Source organism: Puntigrus tetrazona, chromosome 16 (genome assembly GCF_018831695.1).
Source record: "Puntigrus tetrazona isolate hp1 chromosome 16, ASM1883169v1, whole genome shotgun sequence".
NCBI lineage: Eukaryota > Metazoa > Chordata > Actinopteri > Cypriniformes > Cyprinidae > Puntigrus > Puntigrus tetrazona.
In genome coordinates this window covers 1,571,444-1,593,902 of record NC_056714.1, presented here as the reverse complement: position 1 = coordinate 1,593,902, position 22,459 = coordinate 1,571,444, and the positions used below count along the sequence as shown (strand labels likewise).

At 38.8% G+C, this 22,459-nt stretch overlaps 1 protein-coding gene across 2 annotated transcripts in view; it reads right to left on the bottom strand.

Moving 5' to 3' along the window:
- Positions 1 to 22,459, bottom strand: part of bbs9 (Bardet-Biedl syndrome 9) — a 79,040-nt gene that overhangs the window by 40,035 nt on the left and 16,546 nt on the right. The window contains exons 14-19 of one of the 2 annotated variants that reach the window (XM_043260682.1): positions 15,172 to 15,276; positions 11,339 to 11,353; positions 10,538 to 10,678; positions 8,781 to 8,876; positions 7,362 to 7,534; positions 6,314 to 6,466 (exon numbers count right to left, since the gene is read on the bottom strand). In XM_043260682.1, the coding sequence (XP_043116617.1) occupies positions 6,314 to 6,466; positions 7,362 to 7,534; positions 8,781 to 8,876; positions 10,538 to 10,678; positions 11,339 to 11,353; positions 15,172 to 15,276 (683 nt within the window). The remainder of the gene's footprint in view (positions 1 to 6,313; positions 6,467 to 7,361; positions 7,535 to 8,780; positions 8,877 to 10,537; positions 10,679 to 11,338; positions 11,354 to 15,171; positions 15,277 to 22,459) is intronic. The other variant, XM_043260683.1, reaches the window with a different exon arrangement.

Sequence of the window (22,459 nt, the reverse complement as noted above, 5' to 3'; positions counted from 1 at the left end):
TTGGATTCTATGATCTATGCTAAGCTATGCTAAAAGTGCTATCGCCAGACCCAGAGATCTGCTGAATGGATTCAAAAACGGTAAAACTCAACTGGGGGAGTTGAGTTTTGAGTTGAGATTGAGCCTTTTTCCAAAAAAAAGTGGAGTGTTCCTTTAAAAACGTACTTTTTTAATCAATACATTTTATTTTAAATTATCATTCCCAAGACAAAATTCAACTTGTTCTGTCTCTTCCCTCTAACTGGCTGTTACAGAGACCATATTTGTGTTTTAAAATATGCAAATATGTTACCTATACACATGATATTTTATCTTAAATCCAGATTCAGCGCAGCAAAGAACATTCAATAATACTTCTCTGTCTTAACTCTGTCACATAAAAGCAGCAAATAGAAAGTGAAAGATAAATCAATTGTTCCCTTAAAGGTTTGGCATTGTGCAAAGATGAAGATAAATAGTTTGTTTGTGGAAATGCATCCTCTGCGCAGTGTGTATTTACCTTTTTTTTGGCTCACAGAAGTCAAACAACTGCTTGGAGGGGAGATAACGCTAGCTTTTAAGTCAGAGTCAACAGTAGCCAAAGACAACAGGGTCACGTATGATGCAGAAAAAACTTTTTATTCTGTATTTAGAATCAGCCTGAAGAATTCTTAAAGATCTTAAAGAAACCTTCCATGCACTAGACCTCTAGCCACCAATTTAACAGAAATATCGTAAGTAATGTTATGAAATAATGTTAAAAAGCTGACATTAACATACTGCACCATAAAATACCAGTCCAGAACCAAGTGCTAACTAAATGTATTATTTAAGTCCTGTTTTTCAGGTGTCTCAACATGGTTGAAAATAGCTTTCTCTTTTTTTCTTCTTAATCGTTTCTTCAAAATCTTTTGCTTCAAAATGTAACCTTTAAATATTTTTTTTGGAGATTGTCATAAATAATTATACGTGCATCAACACTTAACCCCTATTTATTCCTAAATAAACTGTATTAATCTTAAGGCTGTATACCACACATTTAAATAGATTTAAATAACACCCTGGGGCAAAATCATAATGAAATGTTTGAGAACTGCCTAACCTTAAGTGTACATGCAAAAGCCAACATTATCTCTCTGAATAATATAGTATGTCTTTTCATTTTTAGGGGTCTTCTCGTTGACTAATGTCCTCTTCAGACACTTGAGAACTTGAAAAAAAGCAGGCTGAAAAAAAATAAGGGTCTGCCAGGCTGACCATCAGCCGCTTAGGGCACATTGACTGACTTTTACTGGCTTAGGTATATCAGAAGATAAAATAAATTGTGCAGCAGTGTTATCAATATGAAATATAAGAACTAAAGTAACAGGTCCCCGTTTCAATGTTGTTCACTATTATCCAGAGTGAAAGGTAATTTTCCCAAGTCACCCTGACAACCTAGAAATGAACTGTTATTGGCACCTTGCCAGATTCAAGTGCACTTCCTGAGACAAAATGTGAAAGTGACCATGTACAGAGTGCACTGAAAAAACAGAGGTGCATAAATGCCAGCTCTGCTTTCCCAGCACCTCCTGCAAGAGCGCTGAAAATCTGGCCGGCATTCAAGCGTTCTGCTAACTGCTTCGACCCAAACCGGAGCCTTGCTTAACGGCGAATAAAACCAAAATCCCAAGCAGCTGTCATGACTGACTCTGTGCCAAAGGCTACAGGTGGTCCTACTGAACGCCTCCCACACGGTCAAGAGTATACATTTCACACTGAGCTAATATGCGAGAGTAAAATAAACTAAATAAAAATGCACTGAATTTTCATTTCGTGCTGACTATAAACGCAGCAGCTTATCAGCACAATCTGCAACACCTGTTCTTCCCCTCACTTTAATGGATTGCACTCTATTTATTGCCCTTCTGTCTTGTGCCAGATTTTTGTTTGTCTTTATGCTTCCACCTTTTCACCCTATTCCCCCGCTTTCCCCTGACAATCAGTCTTCTGGTCCTTGTTGGTTTTCTGGTTTCTGCCAGTTCCTTTTGACTTAGCCCACTCAACTGGGCTTCAAGTCAGCTCCTTTCTCATTCAGTCTGCCTTGTCTGCCAGCCCACACTCTTATAAATAAAAGCGCTTAAAAGGTCCTTCACAGCGATGCCACAGAATTACCATTTTTGATTCCACAAAGAACAATTTAGTCAAAGGTTTCTTAAAGAACCATCTCTTTCTTAGCCTTATAAAATTCTTATTTCGCTCACAAATATCCTTTGGTGAAACAGATAGGTTTTTCAGATGTTTAAGGTTCTTTATGGAACCAAAGGGTTCATAATAAAGCGTCTTTATTTTTAGGTGTGCATACTGGATTTTATCTGCTCTAACTCTGCTTCCTGCCTTTCCCACCTACTTATGCCTGAACACAATCCTACTTTAATAATCTAAAAGTTCCCCAACAAGAAGAGAGTTTAAATACTAGAAAATCAAGGAGTAAAAGTACTGTCCACCTCTGATTCTGAATAATTAATAGCTAACAAACAAACGCTGAATGAAACGCTAATAATACACCTTTATTATCAGTAGATCCCCCGCTGAGACCGGCTGCCTTTAGGCAAACACCTGTGATGCAAAGCATCTGTGTGTGTGTGTGTGTGTGAAACCTTTAAAAGGAAAGCACAGTCTTCTTAAGACTACCTGAACTACTGCTAAACCGCACATTCTTAGCCTTGCCACAAGGGGTGCTATAACAATTATTACCAAATATGTTTTTTACTATTAGCAGGTTACTCAGTCATGTCAATTACTGTAATATCAGAGCGGTTTCTTTTAAAGTTATATGGGGGTTGTTGGTAGGACCAAATCTAATAGAAGTAGTTTATGTATGCACATTTCGGTTGTCTATTAGATCGCGTGAGTACTGCAGCTTTTTGTACAAACGCTTCCTGCAATATATTTTCTAATTTATGAATTGCTTTTTAGTGCTTTAACTTGTCATTAACTTTGCGACCATGACATTAAGTGTTTCACACATAATAGTACAATCTCACACTGCTCAGCCTGTTAAAGCAAAGCAACTTGAAATCTGGTAAAATGTACAAACATTTGAAAGTAACCCTATCGCCCCCTATGTGACTGCTTTAGTGGTTGTGTATCCCAAAAATAACACCTGGTTACACCAAAGATAACAACTATAATAATAATAAATGTTCTCATTTTAATACAACAGGGATGTCCACACACCACAACAACAATAATAATGTCAGAGTGTAAGAATATCAGTTGATTTACTTCCAGAACTATTTCTTTTCAGTTGCTGAAATGCAAAAACTTTGAGCTTGAGCATTTAAAGCACCAGATGATATAACTGCAGCGATTAGCTTTATGCTACTTGGTAGGCCTTTTCATACTAAATTTGCTAACACTAACAAATCAAGAAATCAAGAATTTTATTTTAATTGCATGATTATGAAATGTTTTGGGAGTCACTGTTTGAAAGACCCAAAGAATTGGGCTTTAAACCTTTACAAATCAGATTAAATCTAAGCATCAATGTTTCTTTGTGCCTTTGCCCTTCATGGCTATGAATGAGGTGTATATGTGCTGATGAAGAGAGGAAAAAAAGGAAAAGAGCAGGAGAAGAAAAACAGGAACTCCCTAAGGCCTTTCATAGGTTACACAAACAGAAGCAGTACCTGAGAGTCCCTTTTGAACCTGGCATCAAACAGACGCATGTACATGGAAGCACATGCCTCAAGATCTCAGACCATTGGCCATTAATGGCAGAGCTCATGTAGACAGGAGGATCAGTGTTGAGCAGCATTTAGCCCTGTTTAGCACTCCATTTGGGCTCAAATAAATCAAGGCTGTTGGAGAGAGGCCTCCATTATGAGCGCAGGGGCCCCGCAGTGAGCTGTCATTCACTGGCCAGCCACCTTCACCTTTCAACTGCTAATTACAGGGAGCCACACAGCTCACAGTGCAACACACACACATACAGAAGCCTTTTAAAGCTCACTTACGAGGAAAAATATTTGTGGGAAACACAGACGGTAGGTGCTCTCTAGACCTCAACACATGTCTCTTTTCCTCAAGAATTGTTGTTGATCCCGAATTTAGAAGTAAAGGGATTTATCCACACAAAAAAAAATGATCAGAGGAATGAGAGTGGGGTTAAGAAGGAATGAGCAAGTGAAATCCCATCTGCCCACAAACATCCAGAGCATCAGACACATGGTAGATGACAACCCACAGTCTGTTAATGTGTAATGATGGAGAAGCATCTACTTTCTATGAGTGACGTGAACATGATGTGCAACAAAAAACATGTCATCGGAAAAGCATGTCAACAACTCAACAGTGTATTCATCTCTGAATCGTCTGAAGTTTTTAAAGCAACAGTCCAATGCTGTATTTGGTAACAGATATTCAGTGCCTTGTACTAGATGTCAGTCATAAACAAATTCAATGGCTAAGAATGTACAGTATAGAAGTTGGACAATGAAACTGAAACACTGGTTTAGTGTTGGATGTTTCATGGCTAAATTTGACCAGCCTGGTGGCCAATCTTTACTGATTGCACATTCCACCAGTCAGAGCACAGTGTGAAGGTTTAATTAGAAGAGTAATAGCACAGTTTTGCTTAAAATATTGCAATACACACAACATTATGGGTGACATATCAGAGTTCAAAACACGTCTTGCTGCAGCATCTGTGACAGCAAATCTTTGTGATGTATGAAGAGCCACGGTATCGTGGGTAATGTCAGCATACCACCAAGAAGGACGAACCACATTCAACAAGAGGAACTGTGGACGCAAGGCGAAGCTGTCTGAAAGGGACGTCCGGGTGCTAACCCGGATTGTATCCAAAAAACATAAAACCACAGCTGCCCAACTCACTGCAGAATTAAATGTGTACCTCAACTCTCCTGTTTCTACCAAAACTGCCCGTCGAGAGCTCTACAGGGTCAATATACAGGGCCGGGCTGCTATAGCCAAACCTTTGGTCACTTTTGGTCACAAACGTCGGTTTCAATGGTGCCAGCAACGAAAATCTTAGGCTATGGACAACGAAATGTATTGTTCTATGATGAGTCCACCTTCACTGCCTTTCCCACATCCGGAACAGTTACGGTGTAGGAGAAGCCTCAAAGAAGCGTACCACCCAGACTGTAGCATGCCCAGAGTGAAGCAAAAGGGTGGATCACTGATAGTTTGGGCTGCAATATCATGGCATTCCCTAGGCCCAATACTTGTGCTAGATGGGCACGACACTGCCAAGGACTACCAAACCATTCTAGAGGACCATGTGCAACCAAAAATTCAAACAATTACAGGCTGTTCTATAACTTAGTTACATGATAAATACATTTACAATGGCTACTACTAAGTACTGAATTAGGTAATTACTCTGTATTATGACACCTTAAAATAAAAGTATTACCAAGTATTTATTTTAAAAAAATCTCTCCTACAACCTACAGATGATCTGGTCGAGAGATTCAACCAAACACTAAAGTGAACGTTACGGTGAGTGGAGGCCAAAAAACGGGCCCAAGTGTAACTTCACGCTATAAGTTATATGGCACCAGGCAGGTGTCCAGCAGCCCTAGGTAAGGCTTGGGAACATTCTGCCATCAACATTATAGGATATGAGAGAGAGTCATGGGTGATGTCATTGGTACAGGAACAACTGGCTGAGTTTCAGCAGTAGGTCAACCACCAGTCGGCCAAACTGATTGCTTTTTAAGGTGCGGTCATGTTAACAAAATTTTGCGTTCACTGTCTGTCGTCAAGTGTGTATCTGTTGGTCAGTGCAGCAAATTTGCGCAACCAAGTGACCTCAAGTTTAGCAGGGACACTACACAGTCGTCAAGACAGGGAGACTGTGACTTTGTGCATTTAATATCACAAGTCTCACACAATAAATGAAAAATCAGTCAGCTCTGCAAATATGCATTGAACAAAATGCATTGTAATTTCTTTTAGAAAAGAAATTTACGTTAGGTTAACGTTTATTGAACAGCCTCATCAAGGGTTTGTAACTAAAGTACAGGTATAATGTAAATACTGTATAGTTTCTTAGACCAATAGATTCTCTTTATAGGAGTACAATATATTGGCGGGAGCCTCAGGTATTAATTTTTATGTTCTTTGCTATGCTTGCTTTATCCTCGAAGATGACATGCATCTTATGAATCACCAAGGACTACACATTCATCTAAAACCTTCTTTGCTTTTTTAACTGAAGAAAAAAGTCAGCTACATCTTAAATGGCCGGGGGTGGGTAAATGAATACCAAATGTTCATTTTTGGGTGAACTATTGTAGTTTGTGTTTTGTGTAATCGCGCTTACTTGGCGGTAGGTTCCCTCCATCAGCGTGTCCAGGTTTTGAAGTGGCCCTGGGGTTTTGTCTTTAAAGCGGGTCAGTAGACGGCGCTGGATGGCCCTGAACTGGACGGCTCTCTCTGAGAGCAAATCCTGATACTTCTGCGCATTCACACGAAGCTAAAATATATTTGCACATAATGAGAAAACAATACTCAGAGAGTTATGTTTTAAATGTAACAAAGCACTTATTAAGGATGCCACTATATGCTTCCATATTTGTGATCCTGGACCACAAAATCAGTCATAAACAGCTATTTATAGCAATAGCTAAAAAAACACTGCACGGGTCAAAATTGTCAAATTATTTTTATGCCAAAAAATCTTTCCAGTCGTTCTAAAAATGGCCTTAACTACTGTGTACTTACTTTTAAATTAATTAATAATTTACTACAGTGCACTTATTGCGCAAATACATGTTTTTACATTGTACTTAGCTATATTTTAAAAAATTAGCTATATTAATTTCTGTAATTACATGTGACCCATCCCCTACACCTTAATCCATCCTTAAACCTACCCACAACTCCAACTCTGTTCCTAACCATACCCATACCAATCTCAACAGCAGCAAGTGTTTTACATATGTCCACAATAAGTGCATGGTACTTATTTTTTGATGCAAGTACATAATAGTTAAGGCCACCTAATATAAAGTGTGACCTTACAAAGCATTAGGATATTTAGTAAAGATCATGTTCCATGAAGATATTTAGTACATTTTCTACCATAAACACATCAAAACGTAATGATTAGTAATATGCATTTTCAAGAACTTCATTTGGATAACGTAATTTAATTTACTTAGTGTTTAAATATTTTTGCTCCCTAAGATACCAAATTATGTAGGCCAAATATTGTCTTATCCTAACAATAACAAACAATATGTTAATGGAAAACATATTTATGTACAAATCTGAATTTCAATGACTGGTTTTGTGGGTTCAGGGTCACTTATATATAGAGTGCCAAGAATATGATTTAAATATGTGTGACCACGTAAGACATTTCACACCTCAAAGTGGTGGTCCACTGTCTCGAAGTACTCAGGGAGTGGAATTGGTCCAGTAAAGCTGTTCCGAAAGTCTCTGACTCCAAGGGAGGCAAAGTGCTGGTCGAAACGCAGCACCAGCTCCTTGGCTACCAGCCAGATATCCTCAAAGCTCTCGCTCTGGATCCTGTAACGCTCTGCAGAGAGTCAACACACACTCACATAAAGAGAGAGACAGAGCAGTGCTATCAGCCTTCCGTCTCCTGCACCTGTAATTAGCTCATGACAACCTGAAACAGATCACAGGGCTTCCTCGCATGATGGATGCAAGCGTTAGTGAAGCGTGTGTGTGTGTGTGTGTGTGGAGGAGTGGGGGGGGCAGTTGGGTTGTGTGAAAGTGTGCATTTATGTGTGTGCACAAAAAACAGACAGAAGAAAGGGAGAGAGAGCAAGATGTCGATCCACACTGGCACCAAAACAAAACTTTCATTACAGGATTTCACTGACCCTTTTGTTGTGAAAATACACAACCATGGTGGATCCTTCCCCTAATATTGTTTCTTAAATTTTTTTTTTTTTTTTGCTCCCGTCACCGTGTGCTCGTCTGAACCAGATTTGGAAACTTTTCCTCGGATTAAGTCATTCAATTCAGTTCAAGTTTACGGTCATAAATTGAGCATTTCGGAAAAACGATTTGTGAGTAACAAGGATATTCAACTTAAAAATGAAGGGCAGCATTTAATGTTCACCATGAGAAATGTGAATGGAGAAAAGTGGTCTTTTTAATGGCAGCTGATTGGAGGGGAGAGGTTGGGTTTGGTGATGCCAGTCAAAAAGAAACAATGCTTTGGAGGCACGGGAACTTATTTAAATCTGATGAAAGATTTGTTGTTCTTTGAAATTACATTAAGTTATAACGACAAAAAAATATTTAAAGAGTTTTAAAAAAATAAGAATATTTGAACTACAATCAGCAATACGCATTTTATAAAGCAGTTGGTTTACAGATTGCTAATTAACTGAATAATAATAATAATAATAATAATCCTTTAAAAACTACTAGACTGCAAAAAAGCAAAACAAGACTTGAATATCACAAGCCAAAGAGAACAATTTAAGCTTTGAAAATATTCAGAAGCCTTATAAAATGTATTTATACATTTTTAGTTTTTTAATCAATAGGACCTGTGCCAAAAATGGCATCTTCAGAGCATGATTTTAATCACATTTATCATATTTTGCCTTAATATATGCTTTTGCTGAATATATGAGCACATTTACTATAAAAAATTTAGATAAGACAATCAAGTAAGATCAAATTTGTTGAAGTTTTAATGAACACTAAAGGAAGAGTCTGAAAATGTATATTTTTTCGAAATCTTAAAATAGCAGAAAGTCACTGACGTGAGTAGGGCATGTGTGTGCAGGTGTGTGAGAACTCACGGGACGTTTTGGAGGCAAGGACGATGACCCTGGAGCCTGTGATGAGTTGGAAGCCCAAAGCACTGCTGTCATTATTTTCTGACTTCTCAGAGAAATCTGAAACCCAGAAACATAGTGTAGTCAAAAGCACCATTAAAATGGAACCATACCAGCCTTTCCGCAGTATTATAGAGATGCTTTCAAACGCTCTGCACGCTCCGTAAAGAATGTCAAGGGTTTCTTTTTTGGTTTTGCTGTCGAGCATGTGGCGGAATGACAAAGGTAGCCAGTCTGCTCGATAATAGTCTTTTGTTCAGGGAGGTCCGAGTTGTGTGCACACTTGCAAATGATTTCATTATAACCAAAAAAGCATAAATAATAACCTGTGTTCTCATGAGTAATTCTCTATATGTACAGGGATGCTGAAAGTGACTTTTTTTTTTTTTTGATAAATTAGTTGTATAATGCAATGACATTCATAAATATTAAAGTTTAGCTTAAGTGTCCAAATGCACTTTGGAGTCACTGAATGTTTTTTTTTTGTAACACCACTCTAGTGAAAGTGCACATCCAAAAAAATAGTTTTTAGTGTCCTTTCCCCGAGAACACAGGAGCATGTTGCCGTCTGTCTGTCCCTCCTGATGGCTTCTGATTCTCATGCAGAGTGGCTGAACGGATGTCAGACAGAGATAGTCTCTTATCAGCACGCAGGACGCCGAAGCACAGTGGATTGTTCCTTATCTGACCAAAGCTCAGGCCTCACATTATCTCAGAAAAATGCTTTTCCAAGCCCCGTCTACAGCACTCACCCAGATAACAGAAAACTGACTCCACTGCTCACCAATAACACGAAAATGTGGGAATTACAATAAAGTATTTATACTTATATCATATATTTATGTTCATTTATAGTCCTGTAAATACGTATTTTAGAGGGCTATTTAATTATGTCATTACACCACGTGGTCAATCACAAATTGATTCTGCTGAGAAATGACCCCCAAACATAACTTAAAGATGATTGTATTACCTTTTTATCCATTTTTATTTTTTGGGTGAACTATCCCTTTAATTAGCTTTTTATTAATAGCAATTGATTGAAAACTTGTCTTATTGTATAAGTCATTCGTTCATTCAAGTTATTCAAACTGCAGACTATTAAGTAAATGAAAGCGCCATAGAATCACTGATTCACTCGATTCGTTCAAAACGCAAATTGATTCAGAAACCAATGACAGCTGTGTGCTGCTCAACGATGCACAACAGTTCCTCTGTGGCTTCATAGGTAATATCTGTTTTTGCAAAACTGAGTAAAAACAAGGTAAAAATCTAATTTATTATTGAACTATTATATAAAAAAAAGCTAAATTTGGGGGAAGGGGGATTTAAGACAAGTTGGAGGTCATCTTAACTTCTAAAATGTTCTTAAGTGTTGTCTTTAGAAAAACAGTCTTCAGAAAAAGCTAAAAACTTTATTATTAACAAATGGAAATACATATAAGTGGTTAGAAAATGGCAGCATTAACTAGAATTCAGAAACAGCTGTGCAAGTATTCAACGATCAAATGCTCTCTAAAAGTGAGGCCCAATGTTTGCTGCTGTACATCACCGGTGGCAAACCAATGAATCTGCAAAATTAGTATTTGTCAGATCATTACTACTATAATAGACATAATGATTGTGGTTGATGGTTAAATTTTTGGCAAGGAATGCGTGTAAGGCAATATGCTTTTGTATGGACTGAAACGGAATTACAAAAAAATGTTTGGTTGCGGTACCTGGAAAGACTTCACTGAGGTTGACGGGAGGTTTGTTGGTGTCCACGGTGATCTTGTACTTGGCATTTTTGATAGCAGAGGAGGGGTAGCACACTAACCGTAGAGGCAGGCTAAATTTACACCGAGATACTCGAGGTATTCCTGAAAGAGTGAAGACAAAAGTCATTACAAAAGTCACTCAGGTAAAGACGAGAACCACTCAAACACATACTGAACTGCAAACATCTACAGACTGGACATTCCTGGCAAAATTTGCTTGGCTGAGCAACTCTTAAAAAACAATGATGGTAAGGCAGAGGAGACTTTCTAATAGTTTAAAGAACCTGAACTTGTACTGTAGGGCCATACACCACTGAGCTAATGTCTTACAAGTCATGCAGCCCTATAAAGAATATAAAAATAATTTTTAAATAAAAACACTTACAAAAAATCTGTTCACTTGCATGTTTTGACCATTAACTGACATCAGAAAACAGAACGCGTTGTTAAATGTGTTGAAACATTAACTTAAACTATGTTTCTTCTGACACTTTATGCATAACTTTGACTGACAAAAAAGTTCTGAAACTGCTGCTTCAGAACAAAGAAGGGCATGACTTCAGATGGGGAATAAAATCACCTGTATGATGCCATCTCCCCCTACCCCCTACTGGACACATCAACTACTGCAGCAAATGTGTATTTGTGTGCGTATTTACGAACGTATCTGCACATTGATGTGTTTGCCTACAGCTGAGCATATGCAGCCACATATGATGATAGGAAAATATATCCTGTTCTTAGGACCTTTCTGTCACTCACCTGCAGGGTTGAGCTCTGACGTGGGTGGTTGCAGCAAGAAAAAAAAAAAAAGAAGAAGAGTAGCATATCTGAGTTAAACATTCGCACTGACGGGGGTGATGGAAGTACAGAAATACCACTGATATCTGTCATTTCATATTATATAAACATTTAAAATCAAAAGCAGCAGAAAAAAAAAAATTTAATCCACAAATAATAGCACTTCTAATGTTAATTATAATGTTAATTTAAAAAAAATACACACACACACACACACATACAATTATATATAGCTATATAAATATAATATTAACAATATAGGAGAGTAATTACAGGCTTGCATGGCCGACACACACACACACACACACACACACACACACACACACACACACACATTCTTTCCATTCCCATTTATATAATACACTTCAAAAAGTCAAATTAAAAAAAAAGTCAAAAAGTTTCTCATGCTCTCCAAGGTTGAATTTGTATTATTAACATACAGTTAATAAAACTATACTATTTTATTAATTATTATTACAACTTAAAAAAAGTGTAGATATTTCTAAAACAAAAAAAAAAAAAAAATATTGTTGAGCACTGATACATTAAACTGATCTAAAGTGACAGTAAAGACATTTACTACAGATTTCTATTTCAAATAAATACTGATGTATTTTTATTTATCAGAAATGGCTGAAAACTTTGCTTTGCCATCTTAGGAAACATTTTTACAATGTTTTACTTTATTTTTTTAAAATATTATATTTCAAAAATACTTTTTTTTTTTTCTCTCATTTTAGAGTGAAATCTGACCTGGCTCTGTTTTTGCGAGATTCAACCGAAAAGCTTTTACTGAAATCAATGGTAGCTTTCGAACTGAATGCTTCTGACCGGCAGCACACTTTACGAAATATGACCTGTAAGCTGGAAATGTTTGAGATACACCTCTGCTTCCAGGTCTAAATGTAGCATTAGTCTCCCCTCAGAGTTCCCGCTCCATTTGCGTAAAGCTCAAGTTATCTCTGTGTAAACACCACCAACCCTCTGACAAAAACTCACCCTAACCAGCTAACCTCATCTTCCATGTCAGCAGCGACTGCTCTGTTTACTTAAAGAGAGGAGCAGCCATTACTGCCCAGAAAAGGCACTTTAAGCGGTGGCTACATCAGTCATCTAAACCACACTCCCAAAAACACGCTCTGCATTCCACATGTTCTCAAGAGCTATTCCTGCTGTTACTACACAAATACTGCTCCATCTGAGCCACATAGAGAGTCTGTGCACTTTTAGCACTTTTCTGTGCTAGAAATCTTTAGAACGGATTTAGACTCTACTGCACTCTCATTGATGCTTAGCAATACCTGCATGTAAAAAAAATATTGATTCTGATGAAATCTTGCTGGAGGTTTCTGCAGTCACACGTTCCCAAGCAGGTCCGCTCTTATGCTTTAGTTTCAGCGCAACTGAACGGTAAATCCTATCAAAGATTTAATGCGACGAGATGTTCTGAGAACATCCTCACTGTGTCTCGTTCCAGATTTGAGTGCATTTATTTGGTGAAGACGTGTTTATTGTCGATGAGGGTCTGAACATGAAAGCAAAATGAAAGCTGGATTAAAACCTTCAAAGTGCTACAATTAACCTTTGTGTATGTGAGTGTGCTTTGAGGTGTGGAGGGAGCGAGTGATTAGGACAGTAATTACAGGCTTGCATGGGCGAATCACACACACACACACACACACACACACACACACACACACACACACACACACACACAAATTCTTCCCATTCCGCACAAGCATCTCCACTGTAGCGCTCAATACACACACGCTATATGCACAAAATGTACTAATATCACAAACATCCTAAAACCAGATTTATTAAATGTTCTTAAAAGGTGACAGATTATACATAATATTATACACACAAGCTCTAGGGCTCCCTAGAATGTAACTGTGAAGTTTTAGCTCAAAACACCCCACAGATCCTTTATTAGATCATTAAAATATATACAGTGCAGGACGATGTCACGGTGGACGAGTGACGTAACCGATGTTGCGGTTTAACACCAAGTATCACCGTCAACACCGTCTATGGCAGCAAGCAGAGTGGGATATGTTTTTTTTTTTTTTTTTTTAAAGTCAGGCAGAGTACCAAAACAAACTCGCAGCCAATCAGCATCAATGGGCATTTCTACTCTTGATGTGGAGGAGAGTGCTAAGGTCGGACATTAGCAGAGACGCAACAGCTAAAAATCGCATTGTGTTAATATGTCATAAATAGAACGCAGCAGCATTTTTATGTCGGGATTTGTCACGCAGCCTCACATCCAGTGTAAACAGCATTACGGATTATAATGAGTTCTATTGTGATTTTTCACGCCACTAACATCCGGTGTAGAAACAGTTTTGCTTTGTTTCAGAGAAATTGCCTGGGTTGCACATCAAAACAGGGGCAATACCTTTTCGGGGTAGGGGTGTATTTGTTTTGGTCATTTGAAATAATAATCCTGGTTACCAGAAATCACTTACCCTGCCTCCAAGGATATTTTGTACTCCCAAAATCAAGAAAGTTCTAAAACGGAATTCCTGAGATCTTCGAATCTGAATTTATTAAGAGAATCTTCTTACAAATCATTATAAATAACCTCTTCAATTTTGAATATCATCATTGTCTTAAATCTCCAAACATTTAATGAACTTCTCACAAGAAAAAAAAGGTCACAGTTTATTTTAAGGTCCAATTCTCACTATAAGACAAAACTATTAACTACAACTTTTGACTTAACTCCTGATTTGCTGCTTATAATTCATTGTTAATAAGAGAGTTGTTAAATTTAGGTTTTTTGGTAGGAATAGGGATGCAGAATACGGTCATGCAGAATACATACTTTATAAGTACTAATATACAGGCAATATGTTATTAATATGCATGATAATAAGCAATTAGTTAATAGTGAGAATGGCTCCCTATACTGAAGCCTTATCAAAAACAATTTAGGAAAGATATTCCTATAAGAAAATATAGGAAAGCTTTTTTTTTTAGGAATTACAAGTATTGCTTAAAAAGTTCTCACAAACTTTATCTCAAGACATGTATTTTTAATAATATATTCATGAATCAAATGCCCAGTGTTGAGAGTGCTCTTTGTGTGTGAGAAAGAGCTGAACAGAAAGAGTAAAAGAAACAGGGCTATTACAGCCAACAGAGTAAATGGGGTTTCCCCAGGTTTAAGTGTGTGTGCGTGTGTGTGTGTAAAATTCAAAAAAGTCATTATAATTAGCTGTACTTCACGCTGAATATTACGGTGACACAGTGTTAACAATACTGTATATAATACTGCATATCGTACAGTATACTTAATTTGTTGTTAAAGTTAGTCCCCTATAAATTGGCTTTGGAATCTTCCAAACATTTTCTTACAGTGTTAGGGTTTGGGTTAGTCTTTAGTCATTCTTATTTAACTTCATCTAAAAACAATAGAAGCCACCGATACATCCTGATTTAGAAAGCTAGACAAGCACGTGTGCGCAGTCCCATGTACCTGCGATCTAATGTGTAAAACAGACTCACTATTTTCAGAAGGACAGAAAGAAAAAGAGAGCCAGAGAAAAGGGAAACTCCCGGATATTTTCAGGAAGTTTTCCAGCAGTCTCTGCCAACACAGACACCATCCAAGAGAAACGCCAGGACAAACGCAGCCTTTCTGCTGCTTTTTCTGCTTTGGCAACCATCCAGACATCTTGAAATGAGTAAAAGGGCTTAAAGAAGTGAGGAAAGAGGGTAATGTGTTCCAGAGCTTAGAGACGGAGTCAGACAAACAGAGCGTGGGAGTGTTCATGAGGAGCTCGTACCTGTAGCCGAGCTGTAGGACACAGCGATATCTCCGCACAGATCCGCTGGAGGATAGCGGCCGTTCAGAAACGCTGAGAATCTCACCACCAACTCGCAGCCGCTGCCTGTCAAACAAACAAAAAGAAACGTAATGAACGATTCGGTATTAAGACATGCCAAAAGGTGTGCTCTGCGAGATAAAGATTACGTCTTATATCAACGTGGCAAGTTGCGACAAACAGCTGTAACTGCTAACAGTTTCCAAAAAGGTTAATTAGTCAATATACTATTTAACAGTATGTGTTGATATTTGTTAATGTTAAAGAAAAAAGCAATGTTAACTAATGAACCTTATTGTAAAGTGTTGTCCTCTAATCAGTCAACTTGATTGGTGACAAAATAAAACGTGGCGATTTCCAAACTGGATGTCAATACATCCAACGTGACCTCCACGCTTCCACGAATTCAGGAGTGATGATATTACCGAGCCGAGGTCGAAGTGCTGCGAAGTGTTCTTCCACCATATATTATAGTTAGCTTTTTTTTATCCGCCACATTTTAATTTTGTCGCCATACTTACTCGTGTAACTAGTCACGCGACCGTCTTTAAATAGGGAAAACGTGGAAGTGTTTGGTGGTTTCTAAATTCGTCCCTGTTTGGATGCTAAGGAAGGAATGGAGGTTAGTTAAATGCTAACATAGTGAGCTAGAGCAATTAAATGCACGCACTGAGATGGAATAGGTACGTGTCAACTCGTCTGTTGAGGTAAGAATATGGAAAAATGAACAATACTGGAAGAAGAATGGGTTATTCCACAACTACAGCACAATCACATGCAAATCACACAACGCAAAGAATTGTAATGATCCTAAAAACACTGTTTTCATGCATTATATTTAAAAATATATCATTTTGGATTTAAATACAAATACTTTCCATCATACTGATGATCTTGTTTTCGATTCAACTCTTTAATAGTCTACATTGCAAGCTGTAAATAATATACAAATTTAATACAAATGAACTACAACACTTAAAGGGTTACTGCACCCCAAAATGAAAATTTCATTTTCAAATTCGAAATTTCAGTCAATCAATCATTTTGTCGTAAAATCTTCGCTTGGGATGAAAATCGGGATGCTTGCGACTGTCCTATTGACTACTAAGTAAATAACACTGTCAAGGTCCAGAAAAGTACGAAAGACTGCCATCAGTGGTTCTACCGTAACGTTATGAAGCTACGAGAATACTTTTTGTAAAAAAAAGAAAACAAAAATAATGACTTTATTCAACAAATTTGGTACCGTGGCGCCATTTTGAAGAGTACCGCTGCATTCTCTTAGCCTTATAACATTACGGTTGAACCACAGTCACAAGCCTCCCGGGTTTTCATCTAAAATATCTTAAATTCTGTTCCGAAGACCAACAAAGTTTTTACAGGTTTGAAGTGAAATTGGGTAAGTGATTAATGACAAAACAATTTATTTTGGGGTGGAGTAACCCTTTAAAGAACACTGAAAGAGTCACTGTAACAAAAAGCCTCGAGGCTTAGATCTTTAATTTACTCAACATCCATATCATTATCACAGCTCCTGCTGCAGTTTTTGTAATAATATTCAGTGTTAAGCAAAAAAGATTAATAATAATTCATATTTATTTACTATTTTACAGTACGCTTATTAAATTATGAAACTCGTATTTTTTGCTGTTTTAGTTCCTTACTTTCGAAACATTGAAAATGTTTACGTTAGTGGAAAGCCACAGGGAAACCTTAAAGCTTTCTTTCGTTGACAACAGCTGGCTTATAAGCGCCTCTCATTATAAGTCGAAGTGGAAGATGGTTGGCGCATGTTGCGTTTGCGAATGCATGTCATAAGCGACCCAAACTCAGAGCAGATGTAGAGATGGAGCTTATGTGGAATTCACTAAATAAACAGTTCCGCACTTCACTCTGAAATACACAGCATATATCATTATTATTATTTATCCAAATCACACCTTTGTAATTTGATAACTGCACCAATCCATATAAAATTTTAACTTTAATTAATCATGCATTCTTAACAAAAATCCACTTAAGGCTCTGCATTACACTCGCTTTACCACAGTTAACGAGGCCCTTAATGCAGTGCTTATGGTTTTATCATTTCTTGAATTGGTTTGTGTTGTATCTCTGTCTTTAGTAACGTGATCCGTTTCAAGTTCAGTGTTTTGTGTGTTCACAGTGAGCCGCATTCACACAGGTGACTGACCCACGGTGATGCTTGATTGCCGAGCACTTAGATTAAGTGTCTGGCCCCCCAATACACACACACACACACACACACACACACACACACACACAGGTCTGACTGTCACTCACACACACTCTCTCTGTCCGTGCTCCTATCATCTCATCGGGCAACAGCACTTTCTATGTGCTTTAAAAGCTCTCTCTCTGGGGGGGCAGGCTTTTAACCTTTCCATCTCACTGCCGTGGGCAAACAGCAGACCATCAGGCTCCCTTGTCCTGTGCACCACACACGAGCTCAGCCGCCACGCTGTTGGCGTCAGTTCGAGCAGGCAGAAAGCGTGACACCTCTTTTTTAAACCGTCTAAAGTCTAGGTGGTTAAATTAAGGCCATTTGTGTTGACCTCTCTTGACCTGCGCTGACAGTAGCCAACCCCTGGAATTCATGACATGCATTAGAAGCACAGCATGCAGAACACACACAGCACAAAAGCACTTAGATAAGAATTCCTTTGACAAAAGCGGTTAGATGCACTGCGAGGATTATAGGGGGCTGTTCTAAGGGTCTTTGACCTTTAGGGCACGTAAGAGTTCTGCCCTTTTAGCACTTACACTCACTTTTGATCTGGTAAGCTGGGGTCATGGTCGTAATTGAGTGTTGAGGTTTATGTCTTTATGCATTACCACAACATAAACTGACCAAAGAGGTGAATGTGAATTGTTTTGATACCTTCTGAATAATTCTGCATAAATATAGAAGAAAAGTGATTAAAAATATATTTTTGACAAAAGAACACAGTATAATATGCTAAGTGCTTCACATAACCAGTTGAAACACCACAACATTGATGGAATTATTAACTGCAACTATAGTCCTAAAAAGGTATTGTCACATTATTACCATTTAAAATAGATGAATAAATAAAATTCTTTATTTCAATTTAAATACGGTAATTGGCAACATTTTATTTGAAGGTGTCCTTGTTACACTATTATAAATGTTAATATTATGTACTTGCAAAATATCTTAAATTGTGTTCCAAAGATGAACAAAGCCGGTTTGGAGTGACATTCGTGTAAGTCATTAATGACAAAATTTTCATTTTGGGGTGGAGTAACCATTTAGGTACAGTACAGTTTTTATTAAACTTTTAAGTACAGCACATTTTAATTTAACAGTGTTTAATTTAAGTAGATGACAACAATACATATTTTTACTAGGAGTAAAACTGCCTCATTTTTGAACTGTGTAGAGTTGTAGCTGAAAAGATTTACTAAAAGGTTACTATGCCGCTGTACTCGGTACATTCTGAGGTGGTACTCTGTATAAAAAGTTGAAAAACCACTGGCCTAAGCCAAACCCTAACCTTAACCATATACTAAATACATGTACATTTACATTTACATTTAGTCATTTTGCAGACGCTTTTATCCAGCGACTTTGTACAATTGAAGTACAACAGCGATTCATTTTTTTAGAGAGACAAACAGACAGTGTAAGTGCTTAGTCACAGGGAGTGTTCAAATTAGTACATGCCAGAAGGAAGGAATAAACAAGGGGATAAGAAGAGAGACAGAGACAGTGAGAGTGAGAGTATTTCTTTTTTTTTTTTTTTTTTTTTTTTTATGATGAGGTCACTGAAAGATGTGAGTTTTCAGCAGTTTCTTAAAGATTGACAGAGATCCAGCATTCAGGAACAGAGAACGAGAAAGTTCTGGAGAGTGATTTCGAGCCTCTTTGAGATGGTACCATGAGGCAGTCGCTTCGCTAGCTATCATCTCAGACTTCTAGAGGTGTGTAGATTTGTAATAGTGAGTGGAAGTAGACAAAGTCTGTGGTTGTTCTATACATGCAAGCATCAGTGCCTTGAACTTGTCTGAGCTGCAATCGAAGCCAATGTAAGGAGATAAAGAGAGGTGTAACATGGGTTCTCTTGGGCTCATTGAATACCAGCCGTACGCTGCATTCTGAATCATTTGTAGAGGTTTTATTGTGTTCACAGCCAGAAGAGCATTGCAGTAGTCCAGTCTAGAAATGACAAGGGCCTGGACAAGTAGCTGTGCAGCTTTCTCTGTTAGAAAGGGCCTGATCTTTCTGATGTTGTGTAGTGCAAACCTGCAGGATCGAGCAGTTTTGCAATGTGATCTTTGAAGGTAAGTTGGTCACAGGATTACACCAAGATTTCTGACTGAGGATGATGGGGTAATTGTGCGAAAACCTAGCTGGATGGTGAAGTCATGCTGTGTAGTTGGAGTGGCAGGGAATACAAGCAGCTCAGTCTTTGTCAGGTTGAGCTGTAGATGGTACTCTTGCATCCATGTCATGTCCGTTTGCCAGGCAACCCGAGATCCGAGTAGCTACTTTTGGATCGCCTGGATGAAAAGAGAGGTAGAGCTGTGTCATCGGCGTAGCAGTGGTAGGAGAAGCCGTGAGCCTGTTTAGTGATGTAGTGTAAATGGAGAAGAGGAGGGGACCAAGAACAGATCCTGAGGAACCCCAGTGACCAGTTGATGTGCTGTGGATACATCTCTCCCCAGGCCACCTAAAAAACCTACCAGTGAGATGGATTAGAACCAGCAGCCATCCAGTGATGTAGAGGGTAGACAGCTGATCTGATGATTCACAGTGTCAAAAGCAGTGGATAGATCAACAGAATGAGAACTGATGATTTGGATTGAGCAGCAGTCGCCACGACTGAGCAGCAGCGCAGTCTCAGTTGAATGGCGCACCTGAAACCTGATTGTTATGGTCCAGTTTGTTGTTTTTCGAAGAAACAGTGATACCTGGTTGAAAACCACTTTTCAACACGCTATGCTGGAAGAAGAGAGACAGGCCTGTAGTTATCAATAAGAGAAGTGTTTAAAGTGGGCTTTTTTAAAGCTTAAATGCTGTGGGAAGAGTACCTGTGAGGAGAGATGTGTTGATGATGTGCGTGAGTGCCGGCAAGACAGTGGGGGTGCTTGCAGGAGATGAGAGGGTATGGGGTCTAAGCGGACATGTTGTTGGATGGCTAGAGAAGTTTGGATACTTCTGTCTCAGTGAGGGAGCAGAAGGAGAAAGTGGAGGAATCGGTAGTCGATCACGGTTGGTTGAGGGTTGTGCGTTGGGGGGCTGAGAACTGGCTGCTGATCGCTTTTGTTTTGTTTGTAAAAATGTGGCAAAATCGTCAGGTGATATTGAGGTGGTGGGAGGTGGTGGAGGGGATAGAGCAGGAGTTAAATGATCTGAAGAGCTAGTGTCTGAAGTGTTGTTGATCTTGTTTTGGAAATATGATGATTTGGCAGTCTTAAAAGCAAAGCTTAGTCTGATACCTGCTCAGGTCTGTCAGATCTTAGATTTCAGAACTTTCTTTCTCCGCTGCCCTGAGTTACCCGATGCTCACGGAGAACATCTTCAACCAGGGGCTAGAGGTGGCAGTCCGTGCTGGCCTGGAGGAGAGGGGCAGATGTCGTCCTCAGGAGGTTAGAGCACTGAACACAGGTATCTGTAGCTGTATTCTCCAAAGAAGAGAAATGGGTAGGTGAGGAAAGGGAGGAGGACTAGATTGGGAGGGAGGGGACGGAGTAACCGGTATAGGGGTTAGTTGCACAGAGATAGTGCTTGAAATGTAAGAAGGAAATGGTCAGAGACGTGAGCGGTTGTACTTGCATGTGTAAATTAAATCAAGCTGGTTGCCTGATTTGTAGGTGCTTATCGTGATGAGGCGTTTGAGGTCAAATGAAGCTAGAAGGGAATGGAAGTGCGTAGCTGAAGGTTTGTCAAGATGAATGTTGAAGTCCCCAAGAGTAGGAGTGGAGTGCCATTTCTGTAAAAAAGATGACAATAATCCATCCAGCTCCTCTAGGAAGGTGTCTAGAATATGTCAGAGGGACGTAGATTACCACTATGTGGAATTTTGTCTCAGTAGTAACTGTGATAGCATGAAATTCAAAAGAGATGTAATGACATACAGTGAGTTGGTTGAATATTTCAATTGTTTGGGATGAGCAGACCAGTGCCACCACCCCGCCAACCTGGCGAGGTGTGTGTGAGAAAGAGTGATTGTTGGCTAGAGCTGCTGGGGTTGCTGAGTCTTCTGGACGAATCCAGGTCTCCGTCAATCCCAGAATGTTGAAGAATGTAAAGAAAAAGCAGAAATGAAGTCAGCTTTGTTGACCGCTGACTGGCAATTCCACAGACCAACAACAGAGAAAGATAGGGGTGTAGAGAGGATGTAGGACAGAGCTTTTAGTAGGAGTGCATTGTCGTCTCGTGTGTTGTTAGAGCGGGACTGAAATGATAGAGGAAAGAGGAAGTTGTGTACTTAAGTGTTGCTCAGTTAAAGTCGCGCAGTAAAAGTCATATGTCTTTACCTGAGCGTCAACAAATAAATACAAAGTGTAGTGGAAACTCTAGTTCTAATTTGCCCAGGCAGTAGCCAATCAGGAGTTCGCTCAGGAAAAACGAAACTAACGCCTTCACACTTAAGTGCTCTTAATAGCCCGGAGGCAAACAATTTACAACCACTTAAAGTACAGCACAACTAAACTACACACTACAAATAAGTAGGGAAACGCAAATATTCTCTCCAAACAGCAAGAAATAATTTGAACAACACACAGCAATAGGTATAATAGACTTACGCGATGGTGTCCGTCTCTTCTAGCCTGAAATCGCTTCTCTAGTTAATTTTTATTACTCACTACTTAGATGTATAATTACAGTGCTACAGGGAAAACCTAAAATAAAGTGTGAAGTTAAATTCTTCAAAACGCAAATTTACGTCACAAAAATCCTGATTAAGGCATGTGCAAAGAATGATCCGAAAAAAGGATGTGACACATGGTCTTCATCCATCCACTTCTCAGGTCTCAACTCCACCTGAGCTGTCCATCACAGCTGATGAGGTTAGCAATCTGTCAGTCACAGCTGATCGAAGCCTCTTTTTCTGAAGAGGACACATAGAGTCTCCCAGCTGAGCTCCACTCAAAAGACACAAGAGAGACACAGTCATGTGCTGGTGATCTGAGAAACAATCACTGCTTATTAAGCCAATGCTTACCATTACCTTAATAAGCCGTTACTTCTAGAAATTAT